Source organism: Coregonus lavaretus, assembly GCF_964263955.1.
Source record: "Coregonus lavaretus genome assembly, contig: HAP1_SCAFFOLD_1171, whole genome shotgun sequence".
Taxonomy (NCBI): domain Eukaryota; kingdom Metazoa; phylum Chordata; class Actinopteri; order Salmoniformes; family Salmonidae; genus Coregonus; species Coregonus lavaretus.
Window position 1 is genome coordinate 10,001 of NW_028163792.1, and position 18,992 is coordinate 28,992.

Sequence of the window (18,992 nt, forward strand, 5' to 3'; positions counted from 1 at the left end):
CATGGTGAAGTTATTAATTACACTTTGGATGGTGTATCAATACACCCCAGTCACTACAAAGATACAGGCGTCCTTCCTAACCCAGTTGTTGGAGAGGAAGGAAACCGCTCAGGGATTTCACCATGAGGCCAATGGTGACTTTAAAACAGTTACAGAGTTTAATGGCTGTGATAGGAAAAAACTGAGGATGGATCAACAACATTGTAGTTATTCCACAATACTAACCTAAATGAAAGAGTGAAAAGTGAAAAAAAGTAAGCCTTTACAGAATACAAATATTCCAAAACATGCATCCTGTTTGCAGCAAGGCACTAAAGTAATACTGCAAAACATGTGGCAAAGCAATTAACTTTTTGTCCTGAATACAAAGCGTTATGTTTTGTTACAATTTTGACTTAAATCAGCTAGGAAATCTATGGCAAGACTTGACAAATGTTGTCTAGCAAAGACTTGAACATGTCTGTCTAGCGTTGATCAACAACCAATTTGACAGAGCTTGAAGAATTTTGAAAATAATAAATGGGAAGATATTGTATAATCCAGGTGTGGAAAGCTCTTAGAGACTTACCCAAAAAGACTCACTGCTGTAATCGCTGCCAAAGGTGCTTCTACAAAGTATTGACTCAGGGGTGTGAATACTTATGTAAATTAGATATTTCTGTATTTCATTTTTAATACATTTGCAAAAATGTCTAAACAAGTTTTCACTTTGTCATTATGGGGTGAGAATAAAAATCGAATTAATCAATTTTGAATTCGGGCTGTAACGCAACAAAATCTGGAATAATTTAAGGGGTCTGAATACTTTCCGAATGCACCGTATCTACAGTAGTTAAAGTTGAACATAATATAATATACAGCGGGGAAAAAAAGTATTTAGTCAGCCACCAATTGTGCAAGTTCTACCACTTAAAAAGATGAGAGAGGCCTGTAATTTTCATCATAGGTACACGTCAACTATGACAGACAAAATGAGAAAAAAATATCCAGAAAATCACATTGTGATGTTTTGGGGCTGTCGCTGGGCAACACGGACTTTCAATTCCCTCCAAAGATTTTCTATGGGGTTGACATCTGGAGACTGGCTAGGCCACTCCAGGACCTTGAAATGCTTCTTACGAAGCCACTCCTTCGTTGCCCGGGCGGTGTGTTTGGGATCATTGTCATGCTGAAAGACCCAGCCACGTTTCATCTTCAATGCCCTTGCTGATGGAAGGAGGTTTTCACTCAAAATCTCACGATACATGGCCCCATTCGTTCTTTCCTTTACACGGATCAGTCGTCCTGGTCCCTTTGCAGAAAAACAGCCCCAAAGCATGATGTTTCCACCCCCATGCTTCACAGTAGGTATGGTGTTCTTTGGATGCAACTCAGAATTCTTTGTCCTCCAAACACGACGAGTTGAGTTTTTAACAAAAAGTTCTATTTTGGTTTCATCTGACCATATGACATTCTCCCAATCCTCTTCTGGATCATCCAAATGCACTCTAGCAAACTTCAGACGGGCCTGGACATGTACTGGCTTAAGCAGGGGGACACATCTGCACTGCAGGATTTGAGTCCCTGGCGGCGTAGTGTGTTACTGATGGTAGGCTTTGTTACTTTGGTCCCAGCTCTCTGCAGGTCATTCACTAGGTCCCCCCGTGTGGTTCTGGGATTTTTGCTCACCGTTCTTGTGATCATTTTGACCCCACGGGGTGAGATCTTATGTGGAGCCCCAGATCGAGGGAGATTATCAGTGGTCTTGTATGTCTTCCATTTCCTAATAATTGCTCCCACAGTTGATTTCCTCAAACCAAGCTGCTTACCTATTACAGATTCAGTCTTCCCAGCCTGGTGCAGGTCTACAATTTTGTTTCTGGTGTCCTTTGACAGCTCTTTGGTCTTGGCCATAGTGGTGTTTGGAGTGTGACTGTTTGAGGATGTGGACAGGTGTCTTTTATACTGATAACAAGTTCAAACAGGTGCCATTAATACAGGTAACGAGTGGAGGACAGAGGAGCCTCTTAAAGAAGAAGTTACAGGTCTGTGAGAGCCAGAAATCTTGATTGTTTGTAGGTGACCAAATACTTATTTTCCACCATAATTTTCAAATAAATTCATGAAAAATCCTACAATGTGATTTTCTGGATTTTTTCTCTCAATTTGTCTGTCATAGTTGACGTGTATGATGAAAATTACAGGCCTCTCTCATCTTTTTAAGTGGGAGAACTTGCACAATTGGTGGCTGACTAAATACTTTTTTTCCCCTACAAATGGTCACATGCAAGATAAGAAAGTGCAAACAGTGGACTACCTCATTAACATATATACACACAGAACATCTGAAAGGACAAGTGCTTTTAGAAAGGACAAGTGTTGTAAAATCGCTCTGTATTAGACTCTCTGCTAACTGACCAAAATGTAAACATGTGGGCTACCTCAAAGTGCAGCAGATACCACTCACTCTCTACTAAAGTAGCCTACAATTAAAAACCAGATATTTTTATACTCAAGGAGACTTTGTGGCATTTTCCATTGATTTAACTTTACTTTTACTCAAGTATGACAATACAGTACTTTTCCCACTTCTCTCAATATACAGTATCTTAGCAGTGCTAGTAGGCTACCTGTCCGTGAAGTAGCTGCTGCTGCCGCGTCCCGACGGGTAGTTCTTCTGGGTGATGTAGCGGGTGGTGAAGTGGCCGATGCCCAGGAAGTCACAGGTGCCCTTGATGTAGCTCTTCTCCTGGGAAGAGAAGGTGGGGAGGCGGGACGTCCCCAGGCCCTGCTGGGCGCTCTTACGACCTGGAGAGAGACAGAGAGAGCCTAGTTGGAGGCACACAGTTAGACCCTAATCCTAACCCTGGGTAGGGTAGGCGGGACATACCCAGGGCCTGCTGGGCGGAGACAGAGAGGGAGACACAGGGCCACTCAGTACCCTCTACCCTCTAGGGTCTAACTCAGTACCCTCTACCCTCTAGGGTCTAACTCAGTACCCTCTACCCTCTAGGGTCTAACTCAGTACCCTCTACCCTCTAGGGTCTAACTCAGTACCCTCTACCCTCTAGGGTCTAACTCAGTACCCTCTACCCTCTAGGGACTAACTCAGTACCCTCTACCCTCTAGGGTCTAACTCAGTACCCTCTACCCTCTAGGGTCTAACTCAGTACCCTCTACCCTCTAGGGTCTAACTCAGTACCCTCTACCCTCTAGGGACTAACTCAGTACCCTCTACCCTCTAGGGTCTAACTCAGTACCCTCTACCCTCTAGGGTCTAACTCAGTACCCTCTACCCTCTAGGGTCTAACTCAGTACCCTCTACCCTCTAGGGACTAACTCAGTACCCTCTACCCTCTAGGGTCTAACTCAGTACCCTCTACCCTCTAGGGTCTAACTCAGTACCCTCTACCCTCTAGGGACTAACTCAGTACCCTCTAGGGTCTAACTCAGTACCCTCTACCCTCTAGGGTCTAACTCTCTACCCTCTAGGGACTAACTCAGTACCTCTACCCTCTAGGGTCTAACTCAGTACCTCTACCCTCTAGGGTCTAACTCAGTACCCTCTACCCTCTAGGGTCTAACTCAGTACCCTCTACCCTCTAGGGTCTAACTCAGTACCTCTACCCTCTAGGGTCTAACTCAGTACCTCTACCCTCTAGGGACTAACTCAGTACCCTCTAGGGTCTAACTCAGTACCTCTACCCTCTAGGGACTAACTCAGTACCCTCTAGGGACTAACTCAGTACCTCTACCCTCTAGGGTCTAACTCAGTACCCTCTAGGGTCTAACTCAGTACCCTCTACCCTCTAGGGTCTAACTCAGTACCCTCTACCCTCTAGGGTCTAACTCAGTACCCTCTACCCTCTAGGGTCTAACTCAGTACCCTCTACCCTCTAGGGTCTAACTCAGTACCCTCTACCCTCTAGGGTCTAACTCAGTACCCTCTACCCTCTAGGGTCTAACTCAGTACCCTCTACCCTCTAGGGACTAACTCAGTACCTCTACCCTCTAGGGAGTAACTCAGTACCCTCTAGGGTCTAACTCAGTACCCTCTACCCTCTAGGGTCTAACTCAGTACCCTCTACCCTCTAGGGACTAACTCAGTACCTCTACCCTCTAGGGACTAACTCAGTACCCTCTAGGGTCTAACTCAGTACCCTCTACCCTCTAGGGTCTAACTCAGTACCTCTACCCTCTAGGGACTAACTCAGTACCTCTACCCTCTAGGGACTAACTCAGTACCCTCTACCCTCTAGGGTCTAACTCAGTACCCTCTACCCTCTAGGGACTAACTCAGTACCCTCTACCCTCTAGGGTCTAACTCAGTACCCTCTACCCTCTAGGGTCTAACTCAGTACCCTCTACCCTCTAGGGACTAACTCAGTACCCTCTAGGGACTAACTCAGTACCCTCTACCCTCTAGGGACTAACTCAGTACCCTCTAGGGACTAACTCAGTACCCTCTAGGGACTAACTCAGTACCCTCTACCCTCTAGGGACTAACTCAGTACCCCCCTACCCTCTAGGGTCTAACTCAGTACCCTCTACCCTCTAGGGTCTAACTCAGTACCCTCTACCCTCTAGGGTCTAACTCAGTACCCTCTACCCTCTAGGGACTAACTCAGTACCCTCTACCCTCTAGGGTCTAACTCAGTACCCTCTACCCTCTAGGGTCTAACTCAGTACCCTCTACCCTCTAGGGACTAACTCAGTACCCTCTAGGGTCTAACTCAGTACCCTCTACCCTCTAGGGTCTAACTCTCTACCCTCTAGGGACTAACTCAGTACCTCTACCCTCTAGGGTCTAACTCAGTACCTCTACCCTCTAGGGTCTAACTCAGTACCCTCTACCCTCTAGGGACTAACTCAGTACCTCTACCCTCTAGGGTCTAACTCAGTACCTCTACCCTCTAGGGACTAACTCAGTACCCTCTAGGGTCTAACTCAGTACCTCTACCCTCTAGGGACTAACTCAGTACCCTCTAGGGACTAACTCAGTACCTCTACCCTCTAGGGTCTAACTCAGTACCCTCTAGGGTCTAACTCAGTACCCTCTACCCTCTAGGGTCTAACTCAGTACCCTCTACCCTCTAGGGTCTAACTCAGTACCCTCTACCCTCTAGGGTCTAACTCAGTACCCTCTACCCTCTAGGGTCTAACTCAGTACCCTCTACCCTCTAGGGTCTAACTCAGTACCCTCTACCCTCTAGGGTCTAACTCAGTACCCTCTACCCTCTAGGGACTAACTCAGTACCTCTACCCTCTAGGGAGTAACTCAGTACCCTCTAGGGTCTAACTCAGTACCCTCTACCCTCTAGGGTCTAACTCAGTACCCTCTACCCTCTAGGGACTAACTCAGTACCTCTACCCTCTAGGGACTAACTCAGTACCCTCTAGGGTCTAACTCAGTACCCTCTACCCTCTAGGGTCTAACTCAGTACCTCTACCCTCTAGGGACTAACTCAGTACCTCTACCCTCTAGGGACTAACTCAGTACCCTCTACCCTCTAGGGTCTAACTCAGTACCCTCTACCCTCTAGGGACTAACTCAGTACCCTCTACCCTCTAGGGTCTAACTCAGTACCCTCTACCCTCTAGGGTCTAACTCAGTACCCTCTACCCTCTAGGGACTAACTCAGTACCCTCTAGGGACTAACTCAGTACCCTCTACCCTCTAGGGACTAACTCAGTACCCTCTAGGGACTAACTCAGTACCCTCTAGGGACTAACTCAGTACCCTCTAGGGACTAACTCAGTACCCTCTACCCTCTAGGGACTAACTCAGTACCCCCCTACCCTCTAGGGTCTAACTCAGTACCCTCTACCCTATAGGGACTAACTCAGTACCCTCTAGGGACTAACTCAGTACCCTCTACCCTCTAGGGTCTAACTCAGTACCCTCTACCCTCTAGGGACTAACTCAGTACCCCCCTACCCTCTAGGGTCTAACTCAGTACCCTCTACCCTATAGGGACTAACTCAGTACCCTCTAGGGACTAACTCAGTACCCTCTACCCTCTAGGGACTAACTCAGTACCCTCTACCCTCTAGGGACTAACTCAGTACCCCCCTACCCTCTAGGGTCTAACTCAGTACCCTCTACCCTCTAGGGACTAACTCAGTACCCTCTACCCTATAGGGACTAACTCAGTACCCTCTAGGGACTAACTCAGTACCCTCTACCCTCTAGGGACTAACTCAGTACCCCCCTACCCTTTAGGGACTAACTCAGTACCTCTACCCTCTAGGGTCTAACTCAGTACCCTCTACCCTCTAGGGACTAACTCAGTACCCTCTACCCTCTAGGGACTAACTCAGTACCCTCTAGGGACTAACTCAGTACCCTCTACCCTCTAGGGACTAACTCAGTACCCTCTAAGGACTAACTCAGTACCCTCTACCCTCTAGGGACTAACTCAGTACCCTCTAGGGACTAACTCAGTACCCTCTACCCTCTAGGGACTAACTCAGTACCCTCTAGGGTCTAACTCAGTACCCTCTACCCTCTAGGGTCTAACTCAGTACCCTCTAGGGTCTAACTCAGTACCCTCTACCCTCTAGGGACTAACTCAGTACCCTCTACCCTCTAGGGTCTAATTCAGTACCCTCTACCCTCTAGGGACTAACTCAGTACCCTCTAGGGTCTAACTCAGTACCCTCTACCCTCTAGGGTCTAACTCAGTACCCTCTAGGGACTAACTCAGTACCCTCTAGGGACTAACTCAGTACCCTCTACCCTCTAGGGACTAACTCAGTACCCTCTAGGGACTAACTCAGTACCCTCTACCCTCTAGGGTCTAACTCAGTACCCTCTACCCTCTAGGGTCTAACTCAGTACCCTCTAGGGTCTAACTCAGTACCCTCTAGGGACTAACTCAGTACCCTCTACCCTCTAGGGACTAACTCAGTACCCTCTACCCTCTAGGGTCTAACTCAGTACCCTCTACCCTCTAGGGTCTAACTCAGTACCCTCTAGGGTCTAACTCAGTACCCTCTAGGGACTAACTCAGTACCCTCTACCCTCTAGGGTCTAACTCAGTACCCTCTACCCTTTAGGGACTAACTCAGTACCCTCTAGGGACTAACTCAGTACCCTCTACCCTCTAGGGTCTAACTCAGTACCCTCTACCCTCTAGGGTCTAACTCAGTACCCTCTACCCTCTAGGGTCTAACTCAGTACCCTCTACCCTCTAGGGTCTAACTCAGTACCCTCTACCCTTTAGGGACTAACTCAGTACCCTCTAGGGACTAACTCAGTACCCTCTACCCTCTAGGGTCTAACTCAGTACCCTCTACCCTCTAGGGTCTAACTCAGTACCCTCTACCCTCTAGGGTCTAACTCAGTACCCTCTACCCTCTAGGGACTAACTCAGTACCCTCTACCCTCTAGGGTCTAACTCAGTACCCTCTACCCTCTAGGGTCTAACTCAGTACCTCTACCCTCTAGGGTCTAACTCAGTACCCTCTACCCTCTAGGGACTAACTCAGTACCTCTACCCTCTAGGGTCTAACTCAGTACCCTCTACCCTCTAGGGACTAACTCAGTACCCTCTAGGGTCTAACTCAGTACCCTCTACCCTCTAGGGTCTAACTCAGTACCCTCTACCCTCTAGGGTCTAACTCAGTACCCTCTACCCTCTAGGGTCTAACTCAGTACCCTCTACCCTTTAGGGACTAACTCAGTACCCTCTAGGGACTAACTCAGTACCCTCTACCCTCTAGGGTCTAACTCAGTACCCTCTACTCTCTAGGGTCTAACTCAGTACCCTCTACCCTCTAGGGTCTAACTCAGTACCCTCTACCCTCTAGGGTCTAACTCAGTACCCTCTACCCTCTAGGGTCTAACTCAGTACCCTCTACCCTCTAGGGTCTAACTCAGTACCCTCTACCCTCTAGGGTCTAACTCAGTACCCTCTACCCTCTAGGGACTAACTCAGTACCCTCTACCCTCTAGGGTCTAACTCAGTACCCTCTACCCTCTAGGGACTAACTCAGTACCCTCTACCCTCTAGGGTCTAACTCAGTACCCTCTAGGGTCTAACTCAGTACCCTCTAGGGTCTAACTCAGTACCCTCTAGGGTCTAACTCAGTACCCTCTAGGGTCTAACTCAGGTCTGGATCTCACTGCTTCCACCAAATGTAATGGAGTTACATGACATACTTAACAAGTGTGCCTAGACTAGGTTGCAAATCAACATTTCCCTAAAGTAATCTATTATCACACAGCATTTGTTTACTGTCTTGCAATGATTCTGTCTGTGAGCATCAGCCATGAAAATAGTTAATTTCTAATGTCATGTATCTGATGTAACTCACCAATAAAGTCCTTCATGACTTGTGGGTAGTCGCCGTGGAAGATGGGAGTGGCGAACCAGCCCACGTAGAACTGGACGTATCTCTCTGCTGCCTCGATGTCCTTCTGGTTACTGATGTCCACTGGTTCACCCCAGTCCCCAGACAGAGAGATGCCCACCAGACCTACAGGAGATGGGATCAATCAACCAATCAATGTCTTTATTGCCCCAATCGGGGGAATGTGTAGTACGGTCAGGGGTAAACATGTAGGCGAAGGCTGTGACGTTGGTTTACCTTTCTGTTTGCCTCTCCACTGAGTGTCATAGGTGTGCCAAACTTTAGCATGGGTCTGACAAGACAAAGCGAGGGAACTGGTATCATTGATAACGTTTCAATTCATCAACGAACCTTTGATTAGTGGAATCAGGTGTGTAGCGATAGGGCAAAAAAACAAAAGCGGTGTGGGGCGACCTCTGACCTTGATGATGTGATGCGCGGCCCGGTAGGCACCTGTCCCTCTCAGCTTCAGTCCAGGAGCATGCTCGCCAGTCTCATAGCCCTCCACTGCCACCGACTGCAACACACCGGTCAGTCAGTCAGTCAGAGAAGCAACCAGCTGCAGATGATACACACTGACGCCGCGTGGTCTGCGAAAACCCCAAAGTACATGGCGCATGCGTCTCCGATTTTAGTAGTTCTGCGTCTCAAAGTGTGTGTGTGTGTGTGTGTGTGTGTGTGTGTGTGTGTGTGTGTGTGTGTGTGTGTGTTACCTGTAGATCAGCGGAGGCTGCTGAGGGGAGGACGGAAAGGAGCAAATGGAATGGCATCAAACACCTGGAAACCATGGAAACCATACGTTTGATGTATCTGATACCATTCCACTGATTCCGCTTCAGCCATTACCACGAGCCCGTCCTCCCCAATTAATGAGTAACGATAACTTGGCTATATACTGTACAATACACAGGATACCAGTACAGAGTCCATGTGCAGGGGTACGAGGTCATTGAGGTAGAAATGTACATATAGGTAGGGGTAAAGTGACTAGACAACAGGATAGATAATAGACAGTAGCAGCAGTATACTGTAGGTAGGGGTAAAGTGACTAGACAACAGGATAGATAATAGACAGTAGCAGCAGTATACTGTAGGTAGGGGTAAAGTGACTAGACAACAGGATAGATAATAGACAGTAGCAGCAGTATACTGTAGGTAGGGGTAAAGGGACTAGACAACAGGATAGATAATAGACAGTAGCAGCAGTATACTGTAGGTAGGGGTAAAGTGACTAGACAACAGGATAGATAATAGACAGTAGCAGCAGTATACTGTAGGTAGGGGTAAAGTGACTAGACAACAGGATGGATAATAGACAGTAGCAGCAGTATACTGTAGGTAGGGGTAAAGTGACTAGGCAACAGGATAGATAATAGACAGTAGCAGCAGTATACTGTAGGTAGGGGTAAAGTGACTAGGCAACAGGATAGATAATAGACAGTAGCAGCAGTATACTGTAGGTAGGGGTAAAGTGACTAGACAACAGGATAGATAATAGACAGTAGCAGCAGTATACTGTAGGTAGGGGTAAAGTGACTAGACAACAGGATAGATAATAGACAGTAGCAGCAGTATACTGTAGGTAGGGGTAAAGTGACTAGTCAACAGGATAGATAATAGACAGTAGCAGCAGTATACTGTAGGTAGGGGTAAAGTGACTAGACAACAGGATAGATAATAGACAGTAGCAGCAGTATACTGTAGGTAGGGGTAAAGTGACTAGACAACAGGATAGATAATAGACAGTAGCAGCAGTATACTGTAGGTAGGGGTAAAGTGACTAGACAACAGGATAGATAATAGACAGTAGCAGCAGTATACTGTAGGTAGGGGTAAAGTGACTAGGCAACAGGATAGATAATAGACAGTAGCAGCAGTATACTGTAGGTAGGGGTAAAGCGACTAGACAACAGGATAGATAATAGACAGTAGGGTGTTACTGTTGTTTCTGAAGCTAGCTAGTAGACACTAGCTAGTTAGTCAGCCACCTGCTCCCCCTGTCCCCCCTTCTGCTCCCTTGGTCAGCTATCTAATCCCCCTTGGTCAGCTATCTAATCCCCCTTGGTCAGCTACCTACTCCCCCTGGTCAGCGACCTACTCCCCCTGGTCAGCTACCTCCTCCCCCTGGTCAGCTACCTGCTCCCCCTGGTCAGCTACCTGCTCCCCCTGGTCAGCTACCTGCTCCCCCTGGTCAGCTACCTGCTCCCCCTGGTCAGCTACCTACTCCCCCTGGTCAGCTACCTCCTCCCCCTGGTCAGCTACCTATTCCCCCTGGTCAGCTACCTACTCCCCCTGGTCAGCTACCTGCTCCCCCTGGTCAGCTATCTGCTCCCCCTGTTCCCCCTTCTGCTCCCTTGGTCAGCTATCTGCTCCCCCTGGTCAGCTACCTACTCCCCCTGTCCCCCCTTCTCCCCCTGGTCAGCTACCTCCTCCCCCTGGTCAGCTACCTGCTCCCCCTGGTCAGCTACCTGCTCCCCCTGGTCAGCTACCTGTTCCCCCTGGTCAGCTACCTACTCCCCCTGGTCAGCTACCTGCTCCCCCTGGTCAGCTACCTGCTCCCCCTGGTCAGCTACCTGCTCCCCCTGGTCAGCTACCTGCTCCCCCTGGTCAGCTACCTACTCCCCCTGGTCAGCTACCTACTCCCCCTGGTCAGCTACCTACTCCCCCTGGTCAGCTACCTGCTCCCCCTGGTCAGCTACCTGCTCCCCCTGGTCAGCAACCTGCTCTCCCTGGTCAGCCATCTGCTCCCCCTGGTCAGCGACCTACTGCTCCCCCTGGTCAGCGACCTACTGCTCCCCCTGGTCAGCGACCTACTGCTCCCCCTGGTCAGCGACCTACTGCTCCCCCTGGTCAGCGACCTACTGCTCCCCCTGGTCAGCTACCTACTCCCCCTGGTCAGCGACCTACTCCCCCTGGTCAGCGACCTACTGCTCCCCCTGGTCAGCTACCTACTCCCCCTGGTCAGCGACCTACTCCCCCTGGTCAGCGACCTACTGCTCCCCCTGGTCAGCTACCTACTCCCCCTGGTCAGCTACCTACTCCCCCTGGTCAGCGACCTGCTCCCCCTGGTCAGCTACCTACTCCCCCTGGTCAGCTACCTACTCCCCCTGGTCAGCGACCTGCTCCCCCTGTCCCCCCTTCTGCTCCCTTGGTCAGCTACCTGCTCCCCCTGGTCAGCTACCTACTCCCCCTGGTCAGCTACCTGCTCCCCCTGGACAGCTACCTGCTCCCCCTGGTCAGCTATCTGCTCCCCCTGTCCCCCCTTCTGCTCCCTTGGTCAGCTACCTGCTCCCCCTGGTCAGCGACCTACTGCTCCCCCTGGTCAGCTACCTACTCCCCCTGGTCAGCTACCTACTCCCCCTGGTCAGCTACCTACTCCCCCTGGTCAGCGACCTGCTCCCCCTGGTCAGCTACCTCCTCCCCCTGGTCAGCTACCTACTCCCCCTGGTCAGCCATCTGCTCCCCCTGGTCAGCTACCTACTCCCCCTGGTCAGCTACCTTCTCCCCCTGGTCAGCTACCTGTCCCAACCAGGGTCCTATTCATTAGGGCACAACAAGACAACAACAAAATAAAGTTAGCATTTCTTATTGGATGTTGAAGTAGTTGGAAGTTCAGGTAGTCCTCCCTGTTTCAGTCCCTTTTCATTTGTTTGGTGCCTAATGAATACTACCAAGATGGGCGCTTGTCAAGTACAGCAAGAAGCGCTTTAAATAGCTCATGCTAATAGATGACCGTTTATTTAGTGTATTTTACAAGGTCTCAACACACTTTACAGAAAACAATACAAACCAAAAACAATACATTTGGTTTGAAGAGTTTGAACAACTTTATGTACCCATGGGTTGTTAAAGGTGATCCAATATTTGACTCGGTTTCCGAATGTCTCGAAACACAGGTTGGCGAACTCATTAAAGTGGTTCACCACGCTGATGTTCTGCCACCCCCCGTACTTCTCCTGGAGGACCTACAGGAGCACACAGAGGAAGAGACGAATTAAAGTGGTTCACCACGCTGATGTTCTGCCACCCGCCGTACTTCTCCTGGAGGACCTACAGGAGCACACAGAGGAAGAGACGAATTAAAGTGGTTCACCACGCTGATGTTCTGCCACCCGCCGTACTTCTCCTGGAGGACCTACAGGAGCACACAGAGGAAGAGACGAATTAAAGTGGTTCACAATGCTGATGTTCTGCCACCCGCCGTACTTCTCCTGGAGGACCTACAGGAGCACACAGAGGAAGAGACGAATTAAAGTGGTTCACAATGCTGATGTTCTGCCATCCGCCGTACTTCTCCTGGAGGACCTACAGGAGCACACAGAGGAAGAGACGAACCAGTCAAGGGAAATAGTACTGTATGCAGGAAGTACTTCTAGGTACGGGACCTCCACCAAAGAATGTTTGGGGGCCTGATCATAGAATTACATATAAAGTGCCTACTTTAATCTCTGTGGGCCTTATAGTAAAGATTTGTTGTTTAACTTCTTTAAACGTATTACCTTTTTAATGTGGCATAAACACAACCAGTCATGACGTTTTCATCTGATTTTGTCAATCAATCATTTCAAAAGGATCCTGTAAGTATGGCTACCTGTGCGCATTCATCCGCGCTAAAATAATTCCTGCATCCAAACAGTGTACCCGCCATTTGGTAAATGGACATCTGTTACAAAACACCCAAAAGTGTTACGCATCACATTCAGTGATGATCATTCATTAGGCCTACACTTCATCAGGCCTACACTTCATCAGGCCTACACATCATCAGGCCTACACTTCATCAGGCCTACACTTCATCAGGCCTACACATCATCAGGCCTACACTTCATCAGGCCTACACTTCATCAGGCCTACACTTCATCAGGCCTACACATCATCAGGCCTACACTTCATCAGGCCTACACTTCATCAGGCCTACACATCATCAGGCCTACACATCATCAGGCCTACACTTCATCAGGCCTACACATCATCAGGCCTACACTTCATCAGGCCTACACTTCATCAGGCCTACACTTCATCAGGCCTACACTTCATCAGGCCTACACTTCATCAGGCCTACTACACTTCATCAGGCCTACTACACTTCATCAGGCCTACTACACTTCATCAGGCCTACACTTCATCAGGCCTACACTTCATCAGGCCTACACTTCATTAAGCCTACACTTCATCAGGCCTACACTTCATTAAGCCTACACTTCATCAGGCCTACACTTCATCAGGCCTACACTTCATCAGGCCTACACTTCATCAGGCCTACTACACTTCATCAGGCCTACACTTCATCACCTACACTTCATCAGGCCTACTACACTTCATCAGGCCTACACTTCATCAGGCCTACACTTCATCAGGCCTACTACACTTCATCAGGCCTACACTTCATCAGGCCTACTACACTTCATCAGGCCTACTACACTTCATCAGGCCTACACTTCATCAGGCCTACACTTCATCAGGCCTACACTTCATCAGGCCTACACTTCATCACCTACACTTCATCAGGCCTACTACACTTCATCAGGCCTACTACACTTCATCAGGCCTACACTTCATCAGGCCTACACTTCATCAGGCCTACTACACTTCATCAGGCCTACACTTCATCAGGCCTACTACACTTCATCAGGCCTACACTTCATCAGGCCTACACTTCATCAGGCCTACTACACTTCATCAGGCCTACACTTCATCAGGCCTACTACACTTCATCAGGCCTACTACACTTCATCAGGCCTACTACACTTCATCAGGCCTACTACACTTCATCAGGCCTACACTTCATCAGGCCTACTACACTTCATCAGGCCTACTACACTTCATCAGGCCTACACTTCATCAGGCCTACTACACTTCATCAGGCCTACTACACTTCATCAGGCCTACTACACTTCATCAGGCCTACACTTCATCAGGCCTACTACACTTCATCAGGCCTACTACACTTCATCAGGCCTACACTTCATCAGGCCTACTACACTTCATCACCTACACTTCATCAGGCCTACTACACTTCATCAGGCCTACACTTCATCAGGCCTACTACACTTCATCAGGCCTACACTTCATCAGGCCTACACTTCATCAGGCCTACTACACTTCATCAGGCCTACACTTCATCAGGCCTACTACACTTCATCAGGCCTACTACACTTCATCAGGCCTACTACACTTCATCAGGCCTACTACACTTCATCAGGCCTACACTTCATCAGGCCTACACTTCATCAGGCCTACTACACTTCATCAGGCCTACACTTCATCAGGCCTACTACACTTCATCAGAACTACACTTCATCAGGCCTACACTTCATCAGGCCTACTACACTTCATCAGGCCTACTACACTTCATCAGGCCTACTACACTTCATCAGGCCTACTACACTTCATCAGGCCTACACTTCATCAGGCCTACACTTCATCAGGCCTACTACACTTCATCAGGCCTACACTTCATCAGGCCTACTACACTTCATCAGAACTACACTTCATCAGGCCTACACTTCATCAGGCCTACTACACTTCATCAGGCCTACTACACTTCATCAGGCCTACTACACTTCATCAGGCCTACACTTCATCAGGCCTACTACACTTCATCAGGCCTACACTTCATCAGGCCTACTACACTTCATCAGGCCTACACTTCATCAGGCCTACTACACTTCATCAGGCCTACACTTCATCAGGCCTACTACACTTCATCACCTACACTTCATCAGGCCTACACTTCATCAGGCCTACACTTCATCAGGCCTACTACACTTCATCACCTACACTTCATCAGGCCTACACTTCATCAGGCCTACTACACTTCATCACCTACACTTCATCAGGCCTACACTTCATCAGGCCTACACTTCATCAGGCCTACACTTCATCAGGCCTACTACACTTCATCAGGCCTACACTTCATCAGGCCTACTACACTTCATCAGGCCTACACTTCATCAGGCCTACACTTCATCACCTACACTTCATCAGGCCTACTACACTTCATCAGGCCTACTACACTTCATCAGGCCTACACTTCATCAGGCCTACACTTCATCAGGCCTACTACACTTCATCAGGCCTACACTTCATCAGGCCTACTACACTTCATCAGGCCTACACTTCATCAGGCCTACACTTCATCAGGCCTACTACACTTCATCAGGCCTACACTTCATCAGGCCTACTACACTTCATCAGGCCTACTACACTTCATCAGGCCTACTACACTTCATCAGGCCTACTACACTTCATCAGGCCTACACTTCATCAGGCCTACACTTCATCAGGCCTACTACACTTCATCAGGCCTACACTTCATCAGGCCTACACTTCATCAGGCCTACTACACTTCATCAGGCCTACACTTCATCAGGCCTACACTTCATCAGGCCTACTACACTTCATCAGGCCTACACTTCATCAGGCCTACTACACTTCATCAGGCCTACACTTCATCAGGCCTACTACACTTCATCAGGCCTACACTTCATCAGGCCTACTACACTTCATCAGGCCTACACTTCATCAGGCCTACTACACTTCATCACCTACACTTCATCAGGCCTACACTTCATCAGGCCTACACTTCATCAGGCCTACTACACTTCATCACCTACACTTCATCAGGCCTACACTTCATCAGGCCTACACTTCATCAGGCCTACACATCATCAGGCCTACACTTCATCAGGCCTACACTTCATCAGGCCTACTACACTTCATCAGGCCTACACTTCATTAAGCCCACACTTCATCAGGCCTACACTTCATCAGGCCAACACTTCATCAGGCCTACACTTCATCAGGCCTACACTTGACCTGAATTGATGCGTCCACTGCTGTCCGCGCACGTCTCGGTCTCGGTCACTCATCTCATGCAAAATATCACTGTTGTCGTCGAACCACGCTGCATTTTCGGAGCGGTATTCCATATGTTTTCAAGTCCATTCACACATTTCTCATGTGACTGTCGTGCGGTAGGGCTAATGATGAATAATAGTGGAATAGCCAACAGTTTTCCTTGGCATCTTTGTTTTAATTATTGCGATAGGCTCATGTTTAACCAGTATGGCGTACCCCACCATACTTACTTTCACCCCTGACTATATGATAATGATGATGGCAATTATTGTGCACACATGCCAAATGTTCCCAGGACAACATACAGACAGATCGTCATGGCCACGTCTTTGGCGTGAAAACGACCACAGATCTGGGACCAGGCTGGTTTTAAAGACCCACCTGAGGTAGATCCCAGTGGTACAGAGTAACGATGGGAGTGATGTTGTTCTCCAACAGGTTGTCAATCAACTCATCATAGTACTTTATCCCTTTCTCATTCACATGGTCGGCTGTAAAAGAAATCAGAGAACAGAACCCATCAGTTTGGACCAAAACGTTGCACAATAAAACGACACAGTAAAACAGTCAAACTGCACAGAAAAACAGTCAAACTGCACAGTAAAACAGTCAAACTGCACAGTAAAACAGTCAAACTGCACAGAAAAACAGTCAAACTGCACAGAAAAACAGTAAAACAGTCAAACTGGGAGCAGTCGACAGTGTGTGGGTTTTTTTATTTTCTTGATCCTGTATCTGCTATTTACTGTATGTGCGTACATTACTTCTAAACACACGTAACTCACACTTGATCCCAGTAGGCATGATGCGGGGCCAGGAGATGGAGAAGCGGTAGTGGTTCAGCTTCAGCTCTTTCATTAGGGAGATGTCCTCCTGTGCACAACAACAGACCAGATGCTATAGCTGTGGTCCCATTTACCTCTAGGTAGTGTACAAGTAAAGGGCCTAGGTAGGGGTTACATTTGCGGGAAACAAGCGGGAATCGAGTGAAATAAAAAATGTTTTAAAGGTGAATTCCTAGGATTTTACATAGGTCTGTTCCCAGAGTTTACTTTCAATCGCTGATTTGAAGTTGCGTTATAGTACTTGTGAGGTGTTGGTCTGATAAATGACTAAAAATGTAAATGTCAAAAAATGTGTTCTTTTAGTAAAGGAAGCCTACCTTGACTTTGTAGTATCCCTGACAGGAAGAGTCTCCGGTGTCGTTCTGGAGTATCTTTCCCTTCTTATGAGAGAACACGTCCCAGATACTCAGTCCTTTACCGTCTTGGTCCCAGGCTCCTTCTGTCTGATAGGCTGAACTGCCGGCACCCCACGAAAATCCTGCACACGCGTGTAGAACGATCGCGATCGATCAGTCAATCAAGCAAGCAGACAATCAGTCAGTCAATCATTCAATCAGATAGAACAAACCACCTCTGGGATGGACATCTATAATTTCACAGATATGGTACATTTTACAATGCTATGTTCAGAGAGACATGATATCAATTAAATGTCTTGCAGAATTATATGCAGCAAATGGTCTGATCCAAACGGTCTGATCCATCCATACGGTTTAAAACAAAATACTCATAACTTTGTCACAGGGTTGGATGTGTGTTCAGGGTTGGATGTGTGTTCAGGGTTTGGTTTGTGTAATACAAGGTTGGATGAGCATTGTACAGGGTTTAGTGTGTGTTCTGCAGGGTTTGAGTCCGTACCAGCTGGAAAAGTGCCATAATAGAAGGAGCCGCGGTCGTTCTTTGTCCAGTCGAAGTCCTCAGCCGCAGACAGACACAGCACCAGCACAAGCACATGGCACGCCCTGACTGCACAGCGGGGAAGCATGGTAGTCCTCCCGGGCAAGGTCTCTCACGATCTCTCTCTCTCTCTCTCTCTCTCTCTGGTGATCCAGTCACTACTGAAACAGAGAAGGCACCCTCTGATACATGCAGCAGCTGTCTCTTTCTCTGCTGCACATAGAACAGACCCATTACTCTGTTAATATAAAGTATTACACGTGAATTCCCTATTGTCTGACAGGTCACAGTGCATGATACAGTGCCTTCAGAAAGTATTCATACCCCTTGACTTATTCCACATGTTGTTGTGTTACAGCCTGAATTCAAAATGGATAAACCATTTTTTTTCTCATCCATCTACACAATACACCATTATGACGAAGTGAAAACATGTTTTTAGAAATGTTTGCACATTTATTGGAAATTAAATACAGAAATATCTGTATTCAAGTCTGGACTTTGGCTGGGCCACTCAAGGACTTTCACATTCTTGTTCTGAAGCCGTTCCAGCGTTGCTTTGGCTGTATGCTTGGGGTCATTGTCCTGTTGGAACGTAAATCTTCGCCCCGGTCTAAGGTCGTTTGCACTCTGAAGCAGGTTCTCATCAAGGATTTACCTGTATTTGGCTCCATTCATTGTTCCCTCTATCCTTACCAGTCTGCTGCCACCGCCAAGCTTCATGGTAGGGATGGTGTTAGACGGGTGATGAGCGCACCGCCTGGTTTTCTCCAGATGTAGCGCTTTGCATTCAGGCCAGAGTGAAAAATTAATTTCATCAGATCACAGAATCTTTTGCCTTATGCTCTGAGTCTTTCACGTCCCTTTTTGCAAACTCCAGGCGTGCTGTCACGTGGCTTTTTCTCAGGAGTGGCTTCCGTCTGGCCACTCTCTGTAGTTTCTGCTCTGACATGCACTGTCAACTGTGGGACCTTATAGTTGAATTGGCCACAGGTGGACTCCAATCAAGTTGTAGTGACATCTCAAGGATGATCGAAGGAAATTGGATGCACCTGA

The 18,992-nt window shown here is 48.2% G+C and overlaps 1 protein-coding gene across 1 annotated transcript in view; it reads right to left on the minus strand.

The window, feature by feature from the left end:
- LOC311117775 (lactase-like protein) overlaps positions 1-18,024 on the minus strand; it is a gene marked incomplete at both ends in the record, with an annotated part of 27,938 nt that extends 9,914 nt beyond the window's left edge. The window contains 9 exons of the mRNA XM_084192687.1: positions 2,610-2,787; positions 8,299-8,460; positions 8,572-8,626; positions 8,756-8,851; positions 12,171-12,299; positions 16,576-16,685; positions 16,980-17,067; positions 17,357-17,517; positions 17,898-18,024. Coding sequence (XP_084048813.1) covers positions 2,610-2,787; positions 8,299-8,460; positions 8,572-8,626; positions 8,756-8,851; positions 12,171-12,299; positions 16,576-16,685; positions 16,980-17,067; positions 17,357-17,517; positions 17,898-18,024 — 1,106 coding nt within the window. The remainder of the gene's footprint in view (positions 1-2,609; positions 2,788-8,298; positions 8,461-8,571; positions 8,627-8,755; positions 8,852-12,170; positions 12,300-16,575; positions 16,686-16,979; positions 17,068-17,356; positions 17,518-17,897) is intronic.
- Between the last annotated feature and the right edge of the window lie 968 nt (positions 18,025-18,992).